This window comes from Puma concolor, chromosome C1 (genome assembly GCF_028749965.1).
Source record: "Puma concolor isolate L17-30 chromosome C1, mPumCon1.1.hap2, whole genome shotgun sequence".
NCBI classification, from domain to species: Eukaryota; Metazoa; Chordata; class Mammalia; order Carnivora; family Felidae; genus Puma; species Puma concolor.
In genome coordinates, this window is record NC_141674.1 from 194,684,334 (window position 1) to 194,704,605 (window position 20,272).

General features: G+C 44.8%; 1 protein-coding gene and 1 long non-coding RNA gene across 16 annotated transcripts in view; one reads left to right on the forward strand and one right to left on the reverse strand.

Annotated features, from left to right (window-relative positions):
* The window catches only part of LOC147578649 (uncharacterized), a 64,943-nt gene that overhangs the window by 15,180 nt on the left and 29,491 nt on the right, over positions 1-20,272 (forward strand). The window lies entirely within an intron of this gene.
* Positions 1,376-20,272, reverse strand: part of PLEKHM3 (pleckstrin homology domain containing M3) — a 200,189-nt gene continuing 181,292 nt past the window's right edge. For 4 of the 6 annotated variants that reach the window (XM_086719460.1, XM_086719461.1, XM_086719464.1 and 1 more), the window contains one exon: positions 1,376-7,737. In XM_086719460.1, the coding sequence (XP_086575586.1) occupies positions 7,560-7,737 (178 nt within the window). In that variant the 3' untranslated portion in view covers positions 1,376-7,559. The remainder of the gene's footprint in view (positions 7,738-20,272) is intronic. The other 2 variants (XM_086719466.1, XR_015255487.1) reach the window with 2 other exon arrangements.

Genomic DNA, 20,272 nt, shown 5'->3' on the forward strand with positions numbered 1-20,272 from the left:
TTCAGGGCAACTTGCTTCGTTTAATCTAGTGGTTCTTAACTTTCAGAACACAGGAGAATCACCCAGGGAGCTTTTAAGAAATACAAACACTCAGGCCCCATCCAGAGAGATTCGGATTCAATTGTCTGTGATGGGGTCCTGACGTTTGGCTTTTGTTTTTGTGTTTCTGATGTGGGAACCACTGATTAAAGCCATCATCTTGAGCCATCATCAAAGGACAGGACGGGGGAAACAATTAAGGGAGATTCAAATCAACATCTCCTGGGGGTGGGGAGAGATGAATAAAATAGTGTCTCTTTCTAGCCTTCTGAAAACATCTTTGCATATCTTCTCTGTGATGACACCAGACTTCCTGGAGTTCTGCAGCCGCTGCTGGTTACTACAACTGGGGGGAAGCTGACCTGTCCTGTGAATCAGATGAATCCAGGCTCTGACCACGTCCCGTGTCTAGTGTGGTTCTGTGAAACATTAACTCGTCTCTCTTTATCATGGGTTGTAACAGGTTTCTTGTGAGGATGAAGTCCAGTTGTTCCTTGGGCAGAATGGGCGTGAGCCCTAGTTGGTTTCCTGAGGGAGGGGGAGCAGAGGTTGGATATGGACACGTTGAGGTGTGTCTTGGGGGGTGAGGCTCAGGGTTCACCTCTGGTAAATGTTTAACTGGGAGCACCTTTTCTAGTCTCTGATGTCTGTCTTTGAGAAAGTGAGTTAAAATGGTGTTTTACGTTTCCTGGTGGAGAACTGTTGTACCCGTGGTCTCGGTGGTGGAAAAGCCAGGGCCGGCCCCGGCCACGTAGTACAGACGTGCCTGCCCGGCTCTCACCAACCAGAGGGCTGCTGTCTCTCATGTAAGCACCTCCTCTACTTTTCACTCTTTGCCCCCTAAATATGGTCTTCGGGAAGACGAGTGTCCTTGCCTGGTGGCCTACTGCCTGTCACTTGTCTATCTAATTTGGGGAGCACGGTGGCGAGATGAACCAGGACAAGAAGGCTTGGGGAAGAGCTACGGTGGGAAGACATTCCACGCATGAGCTGTGGCGGGCTTCTCTCGGACCTGAAAGAAACCATGCCACCTTGACACACAAGGCCCAGAAAAAAACTACATCTGCATTTTTATAAAGTTACACTCTTATTTTTCACAGGCATAGGAAGGGCTGTGAGAGTATTGTGAGTTGATGAATTTGGGGGGGGGGAACCCCTGTAAGATTAATATTAAGAGATATTTTAAAGTCCTAGTAGCCCATTTTCAATAAATCTCAAATCTTGACTTTGAGTTAACATCCAGAGCTCATCTCGGGTTTTCACCACCCCTGCGAAAACAGTGTTTTAATGAAGTTGTTATGAGAACAGAAAGTATTTTCTGAGTTGTTTATTGAGAGAGAGATGACTTTGTACATTAGGAACTGGTGCACTTAAATTATACGACAGATGACCATAAAAACTAGGGCTCTTGTCAACAATATAGCTTTGCTTTATATTATTACGGTTACTGATATTTAAAAATGATATAAACAAAAATATGGATAAGTTATGCCCAAACGAAAGGCAACAAATTCCAGAAAACAGAAATAGCATGTATAGCACATTTGTTATTTCAAATAGTTCAACACAGGGTGATATAATTGCCCAAGCCCAGAATTTTAGTGGGTTCTGTCATGCATGAGTGGAAAGAAGGGAGGACGACACGGATCTGACCCAGGAGCAGGAGAACAAGTCGAGTGGAAGTCTTGTGCACCGACTGCCATGTTCCATGCTCTTCGTTTGCAAACGAAGCATTTTCCCTCCTTTTACTGTTCATTAAAGAAGACTCCCCCCCCCACCCCCCCCAATCTTCTTCGGTGGACTTCTGGCTATTCAAAAGAAGATTCTGGTAGGTGACCAAAATCAGAACCTAGGCCTCCAGCAGCAAAAGCCGAATTGGACTCAACGGACTGCCCATGCCACACGGAAACATTTTCATCACAATGTGTTCAAGAGACTTCCCACTCCTACCTGGGAAACAGGTGGTGACGCAAAAAGGAAAACCTTTATACGGTAAACGAAAAGAAAATTGTTTTTGTATACTTTTTTTAGCCTGAAGAAGGCTAAGCTCACTGACTCTACAGATTCAAGTCTGGATAATCTCTCCTCATTGGCCTTGGTGACATCGTGACATTCCCCTGAGTTTGGTTAATGAAAGCAAGCAAACAAACAAATAACAAGAGTGATCAAAAACCAAAACCCAAAACCCAAACCAGCGTAAAACGAAGTTCAACCGTGACGCAGTCGTGTCTTTTGTATTTCGTGGTAAAAGTGTTGACGGAGCTAAGAAGCCCATGTTTCTACCCTTCTGCGTTAATGATGTCTTCCCGACAGGAATCCTTTGCTCGTGAGGTGAAGGCACCAGGTTAAACAAAGGCGAAAGGTCTGACATGCGTGTGGAATATGCAGGTCGCCAGCGCGTTTGTAAAACGGAGTGGCCGGCAGAGAGGAAGCAAAGTGATCCAGATTGAGGCGCAGGGCCCTGCAGGCTTCAGGTGGGTCCACAGAGGAGACAGAAGCACTAGGCAGTGCTGTAAGGCACTCCTGCCGGGAAAGGCGGATGGCAAGACCAACATGGAGAAGGAGCACCCGCTCCAGTGGTCTGCCGGCCGGGTTACAGCCATGAGGCCTGACGTTGGCCCCGGCTCAGGACTGGGGCGAGGAAGATCGAGGGCTGGGGAGAGAGGCTGGTCGGCAGCGCTACGGCCGGGAGAAAGGAGTCTCCACCGTGCTACGAGCTGCTTTATGCGCCTGAGTCTTCTCCGCTAGGCAACCACTGTGGCTTTGTGTCACGCCTTTCTGACAAGATGGCTTCTCTTTCCAGGGAGGAACCGAACCCCAACAGCAGTTGTCCCTTCCTTGTGCTTAACCCTGGCTTCCACCACATCGAAGGCCACTTGATGAGGAGCGTGCCACATCACATGATCGTCAGGAACCCACGTGAAATAAAGCCCCTGACAACTACGGGGGTGCCGAGGAGGACATTCCACGCTTTTGACTTTTACCTAGAGTTCAACAGTGACTGAGACTTTACCTTGGCATGCATCCATGAAGACATACTAAAGAGAACCCCTCAAGTCAGAGGGTCTGAATACAATGAAATTAGAATTGTCTACCATCAGGAAGTGCTGGGTGCTAGGACTTAACTGCCCCCACGATAGAAATCAACACTTGCCTGCTTAAATTAACTGAGCAGGGCTTATCACCCGTCCTGGGCTCAACCTAGAGCAGTGGGTTCTACTAGACTCGGGGTCAGGAGAATGGGCCACAGTACACAATACAGCAATGCTCAGTTGCTAACAAGAACCAAGGGAAGGAAGACAGTACCTCTACAGACTCAATTCATGCCAAGGAGAGAGTGTTCATTTCTGTCAGTTCTGCCCCCAATTCTCTAACTTTATGACATTATTTTAAGAGTAAGAAAAGTATTGAGACAGAAAATTCAAAAAATAAGGGGGGAAACTGTATGCATCTCTCTTTAGTGGGAGAAGTAAAAAAATAAAATAAAATAACTTCTGAATTGACTCTAGACAGTGTTAGAATCAAGAGTTGACGAGTTACTTCCTAATCCAGTTATTTCAGTAAAGTGCAGCAGAGCAGTGGAGATGAAGAATTCTGCCCAAACCTATGAACAGCAGCATTGGCTTTACCCTAAATTAGGAACAAAATATATCTTGGCTTCCTCAGGTAATGCCTCTTTTTTGCAGAAGTGTTCGGTGTGGCATCTGGTCCTACCCTGATACAGTAATTTACACATGCCGTTTTTTGGCCAGTAGATAGAGAACAAACCCACAGGTCTGGAAGCCGAGCCTTTTCAAGCAGGCACAGGAAGAAACCGTCCAGTGTCAGTATGCAGTGTGTACACAGGCAGAGACAAAACCAGAGGTCAGAGCTCATCCAAGTGGACTCGCTTAGTTTAAGCAAAGGCTGTGTAGGGCTGCTAGAGTGATGTAAACACCGAGGTTCTCACTGCAGCCCGAAGGAGATCATGGCACAGTCCCTTTGCAGGAGTCCGAAGTACCACTGAGTTAGCTGGAAACCACAAATCCCAAACACTAATCATATTCCCTTTTTTTGTTGTTTTGTTTTGTTTTTTTTTGGTGGAGGCCTAGTCTAGTAGAATCGAAAAGCGATTACCCTCTCAGCTAATCAAGTATTAAAGCTCCTAAAAATATCACATTTTATTACTACATACATGAAAATGGCTGGAACACAAGTACCCTGAAAAGGCAGTGGGGCGAAGGGGGATGATGAGACTTTACGTGGTTTTCATATAAAGAGGCTTTCAACTTTGGGGAAAATCAGCCCTGGAAAGAACACGACTCGATTCCAGTTGACTGCTTTTAAAGTACTCTGTGGCCTTCCTGCAGCGGTACAACTGGGCTCTATTTTGGGAACTGGCTTCTCTACTGCAGGATTAGATGCCAACATTTTACCAGGGTTGGACTGTCTCACACATGAGCTTCTGGCACTGTTAGGAGGGATTTCCTCAAGTGATACACCAGGGAATGGGCCTTTCACGTGAAAAGAGTTTCCCTGGAGTCAGCCGCCGGCTCTCGGAGATTAATTGGCTGCTTTCTCATGTGTTTTATGTGTGAGATATTTAACGGGGGATGAGAACGGGAATAGGAGGGAAAGCAGGTATTAGCTTGGTTCTGAAGGAGGTGGTAAGCCACAGATCTGCTTTTGTTTCGACAGTTCCTGAGCAGTGGAACAATTACCTAACAGTGTACCGAGTCATTTGTTTGGGTTGAAAACAGTAAGGGCGTTCATGTGCTCGAAGGCGTTTCTGGGCTGGAAAACAGCAATTTTGAACTCTCACGACAGACCCAATTCCTAAGCTGGCTCCACTCTGTCCTATCAGATTTTGGTGGTGGTGGTGGTGGACTGCTGTGTCGACTGGCAGGCAGCACCGACCAGGCCGTCAGGGACACAGAAAAGGAGGGAAAACAAGCAGCTGGGATGCTGTTCCGCTTCTGGGTAGCCGAAGGACCCAGCACATCTACAGTTTGGTTTTTTTCTCTCCTCTTTTGAAAATAAGCAGAAAATGATGTGGGTAGAAAGGTCTCCTTTGGAGTACCCAGGGAATGCCAGGATTTAGCAAGGACCTCTAAATGGGCACCCGTGAAAACAAAGGCCTTTAGAACAGGGGTCCAGAATCTCTCCCTCTCAGCAGGTCTGACGCTAGGTGCCTGGGAGGTGGGACAGGAAATTCTGTACAGAGAGCAAACATGCTGGAGGGGGCAAGGGGGCCTGCGCTTCAGGTCTCCCAACGCACTGTGCTGGGGATGGCCTCGATGACAGGCGGGATCACAGATACGTTAATTACAGCGAAGGCAGAGGCAAACTACGGCGATGGGGAGCTGGGGGCGGAGGGGAAAAGGCACTTTGCCATCGGAGCACATCTGTTTTATAATAAGCAGGTCTATAATTCTCTTGTGAAAGATCATGTTCTGCTATCTTCTCTGAGGCTGGAAAATATAAATACTGTATTTCACGAAGGGGAAGAAAAAGGAGGAGAGGATCAAATTTGTTTGCCTGTTTGCCAAGTGCTTGTTTGAGATTTTCCACCCTTTATCTTTTGTGTGCAATGTTCTCTATAACCGGAGTTGGGGCGGGGGGAAGTCAACCTGTTTTTTCCAAGAGTAAAAGGCACCGTAAGGTGTCTCGTGAATGGGGTCTTGGCCTTTTAACAAGTTTTTATGCCCTTGGTTACAGCTGCTGCAGTCAGAAAATACAGGCATGTGTGGTGGGAAGCTATTAAGGTGAAATGAATGGTCCGGGGCCAAAGGAACTGGCATGGGTTGAGAGGTGAAATGTTTGCATCCAGCAGTCGGCACAAAAGTCAGTCCGGAATGTCACGCCTCTACACGGACAGAGGTTTCAAGAGTTAGGATCTGGAGGGAGCAAGGTGTGGGGGCGAAGCAGTAATGGGGTGAAATGTATCCTATACTTTGTGAGCCACTGATTCTCCAGATCCCAACAGCGGTGAAACTACCCAACTATGAGGGCCTTGGAGGCATCTGCTCGGGGAAAACATACAGAATCGTCTCCTATGGCCTGTTGAAAATTGCTTCATTATCAGTGTATCTTTCTGCTCTGGGAAGATTATGGTGGAAAGAATGGAGCCATGATTTCCAGTGCCGGCCTACTTGACATTTTGGTCACGACTATTCTACTGGCTCCCACACGGCATGGCGGCGGGGGCCACGGCTCTGCTAAGTGGTGAAGCGATTCATTATATTTCCTATTCCTAGGATATGATTTTAGCATTTTTGTTTCAAGGTGGCAATTGTGTGTGTGTGTGTGTGTGTGTGTGTGTATCTATTTAAACAATACTATTACATTTAGTTCATTAATTGTATTCATAAGTTTGGTATTTTCTTAATAGTCTACTGTTGGTGTTTTGAAGTCCCATGTTACTTTGATTTTGTAAACAATTTGAAAAGTGTGAAAGCAGATGTGGTTAAATTGACAGGCCAAAGTGAAAGTGCAATGGAGAACAATGACAAATAAAGCATTTCAAATAAATAGGAAGGACGTGCCTACCTAAGATTCTGTGAAAAGAAACTGAACACCACCTCACAGAATATACGTACAATATCCACAGTCTAGAAACCGATGTGTTTGACCACAATCGTAGGAAATTTCCCCAGGCCAGCACCATTAAAAAAAAAATCATAAATATTCCCCACGAAACCCTGGGAAAACTGCCCTTCAGAAAGCCATTTTCAACCAAATATGCTGGGGCGTCGCACCCTTAGGTGGCGCTGGGCTTCGAACCAGCAAACAGACCGACAACAAGCAGCTATTGGTCGCCGAGGTCTCTTTTTTCTTTTTTCCTCAGGAAAAAAACCCCTGAGATTAACTTCAAAACCAGAAGGAGCTCTCCTCATAAAGTAGGGGTGCGTGCTTTCTGTCAGAGGGAGCTCACACTCCTCATTTCTGGGCCACTAGGCTCAGCTGAGGTGATCCCCACCTGCACGGCAGAAACTGAGGTGACCCGGAGTCATCTATCCCCGTGTTCTGAAGATTTTCTTGTGACACAGGCGATGGCGAGGGCTTGCCTTGGTCACCGCATCCTCTGTGAAGGCTCAAAATAAATAACACAAACGCAACCCGAAGTTCTGTGCTTCTGTAGGAAATGCTTCCTCCTGTGTCCCGCGTAACAAGATGGCCCCCGAGAGCCAAACGACAAAACAAAGCAAAACAAGGAAAAAAAAATCTGGGCTATATAAAGCATCGTGTGAGAACCAGGGTTTTGCTTGGGAGCAAGCTGCTGAAATTCATGGCTAAGTTTAATTCAGCTACTGGTATTTTCTTTGAGCCACAGAGGCTTCACGGACCTTTTGGACGGCGATTTACACAGAACATACATACGGGACGTCTAGGTATGTGTGTATATGTATGTGAATATATATCTATATCTAGCTGAAGATGAGACATACTCTTCCTCCAAAGGGACCTAACTGGCTGGTCAGGAGGCCGCCGGGCTGATGGATCGGTGAGAGGTTAGTCCCTGTCCTCGGGCCCCTGCTGAGTCAGGTGTTCTGGTAGGACAGCTCAAACATGTTGCAGGCCTCCTCCAGGCTCTCGTCCACGTTCAGCCTCCGCCAGAAAGACTTCTGCTTCTTCTGCAGCTCTCGGCGGACGCACCTCGGGCAGGGGACGGACTTTTCTTTGCATTCAGAATGGAAAACGGCTCCACAGCTTTCACACCTGCAAAAGCCGAACGTGGGAGATGATGAACCAGGCTGAGATGAGCAAGACACAAATAGCTGAAGTCCAGTCCTCTGTGCAGCTCAGAGTACATTCACTCCGGGTTAGCCCCACCACCGGGGAGAGAGATGACTCACAGAAATGGGCTCTTCCCTTTTCCAAGATGCTCAAGGTTGAATTTCCCTTGAAAAATGAATTTTTTTTTTTTTCTGATTAGAACTAGCTGGGGCGAGGCTTATGGCTCACAGTGGAGGGGGGTCAGCAGTCAACTAGCAACTGTGTGATCGTGGTGACAGTGGACAGAGTTCTAGAAGCTCTGTGTGTTAGTTTCCTATCCCTGGGCCAGCAGTGTGGGTAGTAACTCTGGGGTGAAGTGACGGAGAACCAGAATGCTGTGCTCTGAATACCAGTGACGGCCCCGGCGTTTTAGCCGTGAAAATGGTGCTGTCCACTTCTGCTAACGTGGGCTGCGTGGTTCTCCGTGACTCCCTGCCTTCATCCGACAGTTTGGAAAGGTCAAACGACACTTTTCTGAATGATATCCTTTGGTCTACTGTCCTTCTGAGTTTTTTAAAAATCAGGGACCCCCCCCCACCTTTGTAAGCCCATCTTTATAACACAAGTGGGGACAGTAAAGCACGAGAGAGTGGAGAAGAGGGTCTTTTTTGAAGGCAACATGCAGATATTGTAATTTATAGAGGGGAGGCATTCCAGGTGGATGACTAGTTTGTTGTTTGGCTTAGTGGAAGCCTGCACAGGAGTCCAAATGACTTGTTTTTCCTGCAAAGTCTTTAATAATGAGTAACTGTCAAGCACAACTGTAGCTGCTCCAGGAGGTGGCTTGCCAGTGTGGATTCAGCGCCCACCCTTCCACACAGCCCTGACAAGCAACGGCTCCCTCATCTCAGGAGCCCAGGGCATCGGGCCCGTGTGGTTCTGTCCAACCAGCAACAGTGAATGCGGGGCCCAGCACTGGACCAGGTTCGAAGAGGACTATGAAGGAAACAGCCCTCAAGGCTCAGTTTGTGCTGCTTTTGTTTTTTCTCTAGTATCTTGGGCTTCAGTCCTGGGCATAGGATGGTCTTTGGGGCACCCTTTCCTAGCCTGCCTCTGACTTAGCCCCAGGACCAGTCCAGATTGAGAAAGTTTGGTGAAAGGACCCACCCACCCACCCTCGTACCCAGGAGACTCCTCTGCTGCTCAGAGACCAAAAGACAGGACCTCTCGGTAGCAGCAGTCTCTGCCCGAGCTCAGCTCTCTGGGCAAGTAAAACACAGGGGTGGCTAGGAGTGACATGGCTTGACTTCAAATTCCACCCTCACATCACTTTCCGGCTGTATGGACTGAATTGTGCAGCACCTCCTCCCTGCCACCGCCCTGACCGAATTCCTATGATGAAGCTCTAACCCGCAGCGTCACCACATTTGGAGATAGCGTCTTCAGGAAGAAGTCAAGGTTACATGAGGTCATAAGGGTGGGCCCTGATCTGATAGGATTCGTGTCCTTGTAAGAAGAGATGCCAGAGAGCTCTCTCTCTTTCTCCCCCACTGTGTGGACCCAGAGGAAAGGCCGTGTGAGGAAGGCAGCAAGAAGGTGGCCATCTGTGAGCCAGGAAGGGAGCTCTCATCGGAAACCACACCCTGCTGGACCTGGATCTGGGACTCCAGGCTTCCAGAACTGTGAGAAATACATATCTGTTGTTTAAGCCAGCCAGTCTGTGGTATTTTGTATGACAGCCTGAGCCGACTAAGACAATGACCTTGAGCAAGTCACTTCATCTCTCTGAACTTCGGTTTCCTTATCTGCTAAGTAGAGTTTCCATTAACATGCACCTCGTAGAAGTGTTGTGAAGCTGAAATGAGGTAATAAAGCATTTAGCACAGTTCCTGGCATGTGGTAGGTGCTCAATAATACAGCCAAGACTGCTGCTGCTGCCTTCCTGAGAGTCTTCATTTCAATCTGACCACACCTACAACACCCGCGGTGACGTGAGGACATCTTGATCAACCCCCTCATGCCATAGATAAGAAAACCGAGATTCTAAGAGGGCTAGTGATTGTCTCATGAGGACACAGTGAGTTAAAGACAGAGTTGAGACTAGAATCCAGGACTCCTGACAGCCCAGCCACAGCTCATACCGAGGCCTCGTCATCTGAGTGGGGGGAATGTGCCATCCTAGAGGGAGATGCAAGGCTTCCAATCAGAAGACTTGTGCTCAAATCACAACCTTTTCTTTGAGCGATCTTGGGCAAGTCACTGCTCTGGTTTCCTCATTTTCCTTCCTACTCACGGAGTTCTGTGGAACAGAAATGGGTGAATGTATACGGAAGGATATTCCAATGGCAAGTGCTCTAAAGAGCAGGTGAGTGTGACACCACCCTTCGTGGTGACTCTAGGACCTGCTTTCTTGACGCTGGAGCCACACTGGTCAGGACGGTCGACCCGGTAGAATCATCTCTAGCATCTCCCTGCCCTTGGCTCCTCCCTCTTTCCAGTGGGATGAAGGTTGGACCCAGGTCTCCTAGTGCCTCTTGTCTGGGTCAGCTCTTCCCCAGTGGCAGTGTCTTTGTCCTCACTGGGTCACACTTCCATACCCTCCTATCACTGAAGTGACACTAATGGTAGCCTTATCAAATAAATTTCCTCCTTCCTGCCCCCTTTGCCCTGCTGAGTTAGTGATTTATACACCTAGGGATGTTGCCCTAGGGCAGTGATTGATAAGGGGAAAACCGCTGGGTTCCTTCAGTACCACCCCCTTATCTCTGCTGATACCGGCACCCCCACACCCCACTTAAGGGAGGAGGGGTGAGTCTTATTGGGTATTTCCGGTGCAGCAGACACCCATGGGGTGATGGAGGGGCTGAGTACACCTGCTCTTTCCAGCCAAAGGTCAGTAACTGAAAAAAAGTCTGAGATAAAAAATTAATGATTTCAGAATGTAACCAAGTCCTATTTTCTAACCATTTGTAACCCAGCAGTCATCTTTGGAACAGTATAATGGACAGACTGGTCAATGACCTTCCCAAATTCAGACAGCCTATTGTTAACTTTCCCCCTGATTTGCTTTTAAGTGAAAAGAATAAGGTCAGGAAAAGGAAGGAGGAAGAGAAACAGTTTCTTACGTAAAAGTTATGGAGCTCTATAAGAAAAACGTGCAGGAGAAATATTTACATTAAACAACGCAATATATAGGCTTGCTCCTCTTTGAGAATAGCACTTTATTTAAAAGGACCTTTCACTTTAAAAGAATTCACTGACTCCTTGGTGTTTCCTGAATTTCCCGACTATATTTCAAATATGACTTAACAGACAACTTCTCAGGACCACATCTTGCACATAAGGTAAATCTATCAATGTAATCATCCGTGTGCAAAATTGCAGCAGATAACGAAAGAGACCCATCCTTCCGTGTCCCTGAGTGATAAACCAAATGAAAGCCGGCCAGTTTCATCGTCATTTCTGAGTTACCTGCTCCCAGCAATCAGCAGCTTCATGGCTTTCTGGTTGTTGCTGTACATCACGGAGAACAAAGACCTATGTCCTCCTTTCCAGCGTCACAGGGAATGCAACCCCAGGGAGACATAGTTGCTATTGACCAAAGCCATCCAGTGGGTTTTTCCTGAAAACGTCCACTGCTTCCCTGAATCCAGGGATCTCAACCTCGGCACTATTGACGTTTGGGGCCAGACAGCTGTTTGTTGTTGGAGGGGGCTGCCCAGTGCACCGCACGGTGCTCAACAGCATCCCTGGCCTCAACCCACCGGATGCTGGTAGCAATCCCTCTCCCCAAGTTGTGACAACTGACAGTGTCTCTAGATGCTGCCCGAAGTCCAAATGTCCCCTGGGAGGGGCAGGGAGCTCATCCCAGCTGCGAACCATTGACCTAATTCATCTGGAGAAGGCATCATAGAGGGAGTATCCAGGGGATGCTTAAACTGTACCCTCCCCATGCAAGTGCCAACCAGTGGCTTATACTCACACCAACCAGTAAGGTCCAGCATAGTGTTACTTACTCATTTCGTTTTCACAAATATATATTTTTAATACATCATTTGGTTAACAGAGCTGAAATTCACTAGCATTAACCATCCCGTGGTTTTAAAAATTAATTCAGAACAGCATTTAAGAAGTTAATACCCATGACACAATTCTCTGTACTGCTTAGTAACCCTTAACTTTCTATCTACTCACTCTGATTTTTTTAGTCTTCCCCAAAAGCCACCTTGGTGGGTTGGCCCCCAGTTGTATTTATTTGCTCTGTGCCAAGAACATCTGGGCTGTTTCTCTGTAGTGTTCTCTGCTTCTTCATGCCCTATGTAGGCCATCTAGCAAATCTAAACTGAACACTTCTGCATTGGCCCCACAAAAGAAACTGCTTTTGTGTAACTGTGAAGCAGTTACGTTTCAGCAACTTCTACAATGAAAGAGAGACCAGAAAATATTAACGAGGCCACTTACTGAAGAGAGGAGGGCTCAGCTAGAATGAGGAGCCCAGACTTCCTGGCCCAGGTTGGCCCCATGGTCATTGGGATCTTGGGTAAGTTACTTCATCCCTGAACCTCTCGCTCTCCATGGAAGTTAAAGGGGAGGCTGGATTATCTAAGGTTCCTTCCAACTTGCAGATTTTGTGCAGGAGGGGTAAAGGCCTCTCTGGCTTTTATCTTTCTCTTTCCACACTTTCTTGCCCCAAGGTCTGTGGATGGATGAGTGGGAATACAGCCTTGCTGGCCACTCCTTGGAAAATCTCAAACTGACAAGCTGGGACTGAATGAGAGGATCCTTAAAGTGAAGAGTATTCCGGGGCGCCTGGGTGGCTCAGTCGGTTGGGAGTCTGACTTCGGCTCAGGTCATGATCTCACAGTTGGTGGGTTTGAGCCCCGCGTCGGACTCTGTGCTGACAGCTCAGAGCCTGGAGTCTGTTGGGATTCTGTGTCTCCTCCTCTGTCTGCCCCTCCCATGCTCATGCTCTGTCTCACTTTGTCTCTCAATAATAAAATAAACGTAAGAAAGTTTTTTTTTTTTAATAAAAAAAAGTGAGAGCATTACTTTAAATTTTATTTATTTGCATTGATAAATGTACATACAGCTCTGATTTTCAGGAGTTTGGCCAAAAGGAGCTGACTCTGCCTCTATCTCAGAACATTTCAATTAAACATTAAGGATTCCTTTCTAAGTACTTTCCCAACAGTCATCAACACCCTCTCTCCCAAAGAAAAAGCCAGAATGCTTCAGTGTGTGGGGTTTTTATTTTGGGGGCGGTGTGGGGGCTGGCTAGAGGCGGCAGTCATTTCTCATCCGATGTGCAAGTATTTTTGCGTTTTGACCCCTGGGACAGCCACAGTGGAGTGAACTGTATGCATGTGAGTGAGCATTGGACATACCATATGATGTGGGATAAGGAGGAAGGAACTCTAGTTCGGCTTCTTTGGAAGCTCTCGGGGCAGTGCCATTAACTGTCCACGTGTGCCCTGGAAAACTGGTCCCCTTCCTAGGGCTGGAGGCAGGGGCATAGCTCCACCAGCAGATCTCATTCTGTCTGAGTAAAGGCATCATCGAATGAGATGCTATACATTTTATGAATGGTCTTTGGCCTAAAAATTAGCTTATTGACCTAGGCAAGTGAGGGAGAGGTTCATACCCTGGAAATCTGATAGCCACAGACACAGTGTTCTCATTCGAGTATCAAAACCAAGAAAGCTAACCTGCTGCAAACTAACAGAATTAAATATGTGCAGGGGAAAAGGTTTGCTTCTCAAATATTATGGCAAAGAGGCAAGAATTCCTGGCTGTGGATAGTTTCCTGTTCTGGAATGCTGATGATGTGAGACCAATTAGAGACAGGCTCGACGGCTCTGTCTGTGTCTTCCAGATTCTAGCTGCATGCGGGCGGGCCACGGGAAGCTGCTAAAGGCCCCTGCCCCAAGTTGAGGTCACTGAAATGCTTCTGCTCTGTCCATGTCGGATTCTTCTCCTGCTGCATTTTTATTTTTGGCTCAGGCAATGACCTCAGATATTTCATTAGGATTGAAATCCAGGCTTGAGTTTGGCTGGATCTCTGACAAGTGAAAGGACAGGCCTGCAGAGCGGGGCAGCGCTCTGGCTGATTTCCACTCTGCCGAGCCCACAACGAACAGGGTGGGGTGCCGAAATAAGTGCACGTTATCAGGCATGCGAGTGCGGTTTGCTGTATGGCTACTATGTAAGGCGCCCCACAGAGCCACTAGCTATTATTGGTTTTTCCAAGAAACCGAGATGATTATTTAAATCTCTTAGCTAAGGGAGGTAGTTATTGGTGCCTGGTTATTTTAATGTTTGGGGTTGGTGTTTTCTTCTGTTCTTGTGTAAGTAAATGAATGTAAGCCAATCATTTATAATTTGCTTAAGTGGAAAATCACGTAAGGTGTATGTCTGCATATGTATACATATGTGCTAGGTTTGTACTCCCTGTATGTACATATGTATGTGTGCTGTTTAGAAGAATACACAGAACATGTTAGCAAACATTCTAAGGTAAAATGAGTTAAACAGGATTTACACAATCTAACAGATTCTTTCTTTTGTGGGGTAATAGGAGGATTAAAATAAAGACACGTTACAGGCAATTTCAATAAGAAACAGGTTACGGTTAGTGCTGATGGCTGGGGACAGTCCAAGTTTCACAGCCTCTGCCTGGAGCACCACTTCCAGTGAAGCATTGAGCCAGGCTTACTAGAAATCCACACGCTCCAGATGCCTCTCTCCCCTACTCCAGGGGAAGCTGGTGGGATGGGGAGGAAGAGGGCAAAAGGTCTGGAAATGTTGGCTTACAGAACTGTTGTGGCTCCATGCAGAACTAGAAATGGACTACATTTGGGATTATTCAATGTGTGTGTGTGCGCGCGCGTGCGTGCGTGTGTCTGTTGGTTAGGGGTAGGGAGATGGGGACAAAAAGGTATCCATATGGTTTGACTGGAATTGTATGAGACTGGACAAGATCTACCTTCTTTGGCCAGATGTCTGGCAGATTAGGTGTGTATGTGCTAGTTTGTAAAGCTATTCCAATAGTTCTGAATGGTAAGTGCACATACAGCCAGATCAATATTGGTCATTTAAATTAGGCAACATCTGTATGGCCTTTTGCCCCTGTTTTTATAGAAATTATCCTTGTAATATGATTCCGAGCCAGGTACTATTTGTTTTCCCATGGGTAATAGGCCAGTCAGTCAGTAAATAGATAAAATGAAATGAGATAATAAAATAAAGTAGGCGGTGGCTTCTCTGGTCCCAGGTGGGTAAGTGTGTGATCAACTCTGGACTTGACGCCAGTCTTCTAACATGAAATCTGGCTCTCCTTCCCCTGCTATCAGCCACGTGTCCCTTTCAATTACTCAGCACACCCCCAAATACCTGCTAAGACTCAGATCATGGGAAGAACAATTGGTATGCCTGCAGAGATCTTTTTATTTACCTTTTAATCCCCAGAGTTAATTAAGGAAGAGTTTTTCCCTGATTGCAGACCACAAAGCATTTGGCTTTCACAAGTCTTGCACTTGGAGTTTGTAAACCAAGCTCAGTTAATACCTTTGACAAAAGCTTTACTTAAAATCTTGGCTTTGAAATAGAATGTAAACAAGGGTTAATTAATTCATTTGTTAATTTTGTTATCCTATTGGGAACAGTAAATCACATTATCTTTAGTGCCAATGCTTAATAAATGCTTCTTGCTAATTTGTGGATGGTGACAGACCTCAGCCATACTCTGTGTACGTATATGAAATCTTAATAGGTTTGACCTGAGTGAAATAGTTACTTGGGGATAGAGAAACACTAGTGTTTCTGACACTTCTCAGGGTTTTTTTTTTATTATTATTGATTTTTTTAATGTTTTTAGTTATTTTTGAGATAGAGAGAGATAGAGTGTGAGCAGGGGAGGAGCAGAGAGAGAGGGAGACACAGAATCCGATGCAGGCTCCAGGCTCTGAACTGTCAGCACAGAGCCCGATGTGGGGCTCGAACTCACGGACTGTGAGATCATGACCTGAGCTGAAGTCGGATGCCCAACCGACCGAGCCACCCAGGCGCTCCTCAGGGTTTTTTTTAATGGTTCACCTGGCAGTTAATATAATTCTTAACAAACAAAGGTCCATCTCTTCTTGGGGTTACTTTAGGAGAATCTCATTTAATATTAGAGAAAGTAAAGAAACTGCAGGAAGATTTCAGAATTTTCTGATTTCCAGAAAAAGCTAGAATATATTATAATTGTAGCCATTAGAGAACCATAAAAAAGAGCAATGGCTGTCTATAAAAGTTGCTAAAGTAGTTCAACACACCTAAGAACCCAAGAAATGTTTAGAAATGTCTTGTTACATCTAAGACAAAGGCAGTGAATATAATAATATTTGGCTAATGTAGATTTAAAACAGAAAAACTTAGCTTACATATGGACTTCCATTGAGTCCCCAGTCTACCTCTTTAATGTAAAAGTGTAAAATTTAAGTGTCAAGGTTTTGAAGTAAGCCTCTTTAAAAGAAATAATAATTTATAAGGATAATATGTATCTAAGACTCTGAACGGGATTTATGTCTATTTATTTCTATTTCTATTTCATATTACATTTCAGTTCCTCAAAGTACTAAGATTCCTAAGGGGGCCAAAATAAAAGACATTTTTAAGGAGGGATATAGTAGAAAAATGCAAAAAAGTTTAGAAGGTAAACCATATCTAGATTTGTGAAGGTGACTGCTTGCTTGGGAATAGGTTAGTGATGTAAACTTAGAAGGAGAAAGACATTCAGGTGAAAGACCCAGTGTTATGTCATTACTTTAGACTTCCCCTAATTTGCCTCCTCTTACCAGTACAATTCTCTTAACAAGATGATATCACATAATTTTCTAATACTCGATGTGTTCGTTCTAGGCCAGTGGTTTTCAAAGTGTGGTCCCTGGACCAGCCAAACCAGCATCACCAGATAATTTGTTAGAAATGCAAATTATTGGGTGCCACTCCAGAGTTACTGAATCATAAATTCTAGGGTGGGACCTGGCAATCTGTGTTTTAACAAGCCCTCCAGAGTATTCTGATGAATATAAAAGTTTGAGAACTGCCGCTTTAGGCCAACTGTTTCCAAAGGCAGCAGGGCTGTCTAATATGTTAGACAGGACTGTTGTAAATATTTAGAACAAAAATACGGACTTTGCAAAATGAAAATAAAAAGTGGTATTGATTAATGTTTTTACATTGGGACTTACATTTCATATCTATTAATACTTTCTCATAGCTGATAGGTAAGAACCTCATTTTACTTTCTTTAATTGGAAGTGACACTAAGCTGTTCAGATATTGGCCATTTGCATATTTTTTCAGTAAATTAGTTCATGTCCTTTGCCCATTGTCTAATGACTTTTACTTACTGCGTTTTAAAGATTTTTTATATTCAGGAAATTAATGAACACTTTGTTAAATGTGTTGAAGATATTTCTCCCGGTTTCCTGTTTACATTTGTCTTTAGAGAACTTTAAGCATTTAACTTTTAAAAAATATACTTATTTATTTTTTTAAAGTTTATTTATTATTTATTTTTGAGAGAGAGCATGAGCAAGGGAGGGGAAGAGAGAGGGGGAGAATCTGACAGTGCAGAGCCGGATGCAGGGCTGGAACTCACAAAACCAAGATCATGACCTGAGCCAAAATCGCGTGTCAGATGCCTAACCAATTGAGCCACCCAGGGGTCCTAAGTTTTTAAAAATATATTTAAAAGCATATTGCTTCCAGGGCTTCTGGGTTTGTGTCAAGCTTAGAGACCTTCCACACTTAAGATTACAAAAATATTCACCTATATTTTCTTCTAGTACTTTATGGGTTTTATTTTTACATTAAAATATTTGATCCATCTGGAATTTATCTTCATGTAAAGAGTATGACCAAATCCAGCATTCCTTTTCTTTCTCCAAATGGCTGTCTAGTTCCCAGTTTCTTGTATGGAAAGTTCCATCTTTTGTTTTGCTAATTTGCTGTGCATCTTTATCATGTACTAAATTCCCATATTATTTGGGTCTATTTGCATACGTTCTGAAATCATGTTCCATTGGTCTGTCTGTTCCTATGCCAGCACTGTACTGTATATTTTATAATACATTTTTATATCTAGTGAAAACAGTCTCCGTTCATGTAAACAACTTTAGAGGTCAAATTCTATACTGAATATATTAGGAAAGTTTACAGCTGCTCATCTTAATGCTAAATAAAAAAAATTTTTGAGGGGCGCCTGGGTGGCGCAGTCGGTTAAGCGTCCGACTTCAGCCAGGTCACGATCTCGCGGTCCGTGAGTTTGAGCCCCGCGTCGGGCTCTGGGCTGATGGCTCAGAGCCTGGAGCCTGTTTCCGATTCTGTGTCTCCCTCTCTCTCTGCCCCTCGCCCGTTCATGCTCTGTCTCTCTCTGTCCCAAAAATAAATAAAAAAACGTTGAAAAAAAAAATTAAAAAAAAAAAAAATTTTTTTGAAATGTATACAATCAACTAATTTACAAATTTATAGTATAATTTATGAGGTTTATCTAAAATGAAATGCACCTGTGTAAACATCTTAGTCAAGGACTAATCCTGGCTTTAGATATTTGACTTTTTGAATATCTCGGATTTTTTTTCATCTTTATATAGTAGTAAAAGTATTATGTAAATTTGATAAGTTAAACTAATAGACTTATTGTTTACATGTTTATAAAATCAGGAAACAATACAACTGTTTAGTAATGTGTACACTTTTAGTAATTAAAATTATCCTACTTTAAAAAAAATTTTAAAATTTTTATATTTGAGAGAGAGACAGAGCACGAGTGGGGGCGGGGCAGAGAGAGAGGGGACACAGAATCCAAAGCAGGCTCCAGGCTCTGAGCTGTCAGCACAGAGCCCAATGTGGGGCTCAGACCCATGAACCATGAGATCCTGAACTGAGCTGAAGTCAGAGGCTTAACCGACCGAGCTACTCAGGCGCCCCAAAGTATCCTACTTTGCATGAACAGAGGATGTATTATCTTGGAAAAATATTGCAAAAATGCTTAAAACATGGTATACATTATCATTGAACACGGGAAGGTGTGAATAAGAACGCATGTTTTAGCAGTCTCTTTCACTCAGTGAGCACGTTATTCAGAACTTTTGTTTTTACTCTGCGTATTAGGAAAGGCTGAATAGAACTGATAATCACACTAATAGAAGTAGTTATGCTAAGTATGCAAGCAATAAACAGACATGTAAGACACCTCGAAGTCATTGAAAATTTTGTCTTTCAACATGTGTATTCGTAAGACAGGAATAGGGTAGAGAAGGCTACAGGCTAGTGTATCGGTAAAGGAAACTTTCAAAGGCAATAGTACAGTCACTGGGGGAAGCCAATGGGAGCCTTTGGCTTAGGTCTGGTTAGTAAAGTGCTGTGCTAACTAATAAGCCTTTTCTCTTTCAGGTTTCTGAGTGGTGGCCTGGGCAAGCTCTCTAGACCCCTCAGGGAGAACAATGGAAGTATGAAAATTTTGGGTGTGTTTAGGTGTGGAGAAGGGTTAAGTACTGCTTGCTTTTAGGTACTTTCTAAATATTAAGGTTCCCCTGATTAGGACTCTCTCTTTTAAACAGTGTACCTTAACTACATTCTCAGGGAAGCTGGAGGAAGGGAAAAGTCATCTTGCTTGCTGCTTTGACATTCATGTGATTGCTGTCCCCAAGTTCCTTGGCTGGTGCCTCTTTGAAGCACTGTATGAAAACCATGTTCCCCTGATGTTCCTTCAGGCCTCACTAGCGCCTATTCCACCCTGCCTGGCCATCCTGCCCCCACGGAAAATTTGCTTATCTCTTTTCATTCTCAATTCTGACCTTTTTTCTTTCAAATCGTTGATGGAACCTGCTTTCCAGCTAAGTCTTTTAATTTAAATTGCCTTTCTCTCCACCATCAAGGATTCTTTCTAGAAAAAAAGTGTTAACTCTTCTCTCAGAGAACAGCTTTAACATGCTTCAGCTTCCCACCTCTCAAGGCCAAACTAGATCTTTCAGCTGAAGTCCAGTCAGCTCCGGTGAGTGGCTTCCAATGTTTCCAATGCAGTTTTTGAATCGGCCACTCGCTCAGGACTTGAAATTAGTCTGTTATGTTACCAGTTCTATAAAAGGAAATTCCCACATTTCTGTTTTTCACATGAATTATTACTTTTTTAACGTGATCTTGTTTTCTCATCAAAAATTTATAAGATCCTTCCCATTATACTTTTGTTGAGAACCTCTCCCCGGCCACCCTACACCAACTATCACCAGAAGTGAGACTAGTTAAGGGTAGGTGATATAATCTTTTGCCCTTCTCTGGACAGCTTGTGCATTCCCTCAGATTTCAGGATGGTGCTGTGACAAGGAGAGGCAAAAAGGGGACTATACTGGAATTCAATTGCCTGCATCTCTTACTAGCTGTGGGTGTGGTGTTGGGCGGGGATGCCATCCTCCCTGGGGAAGGTGGGGTAGGAAAGGTGCGTGTATCAGGGGGCGGGAGTGACGGGCAGATAACTGCTAAGCTCCTCTGACTC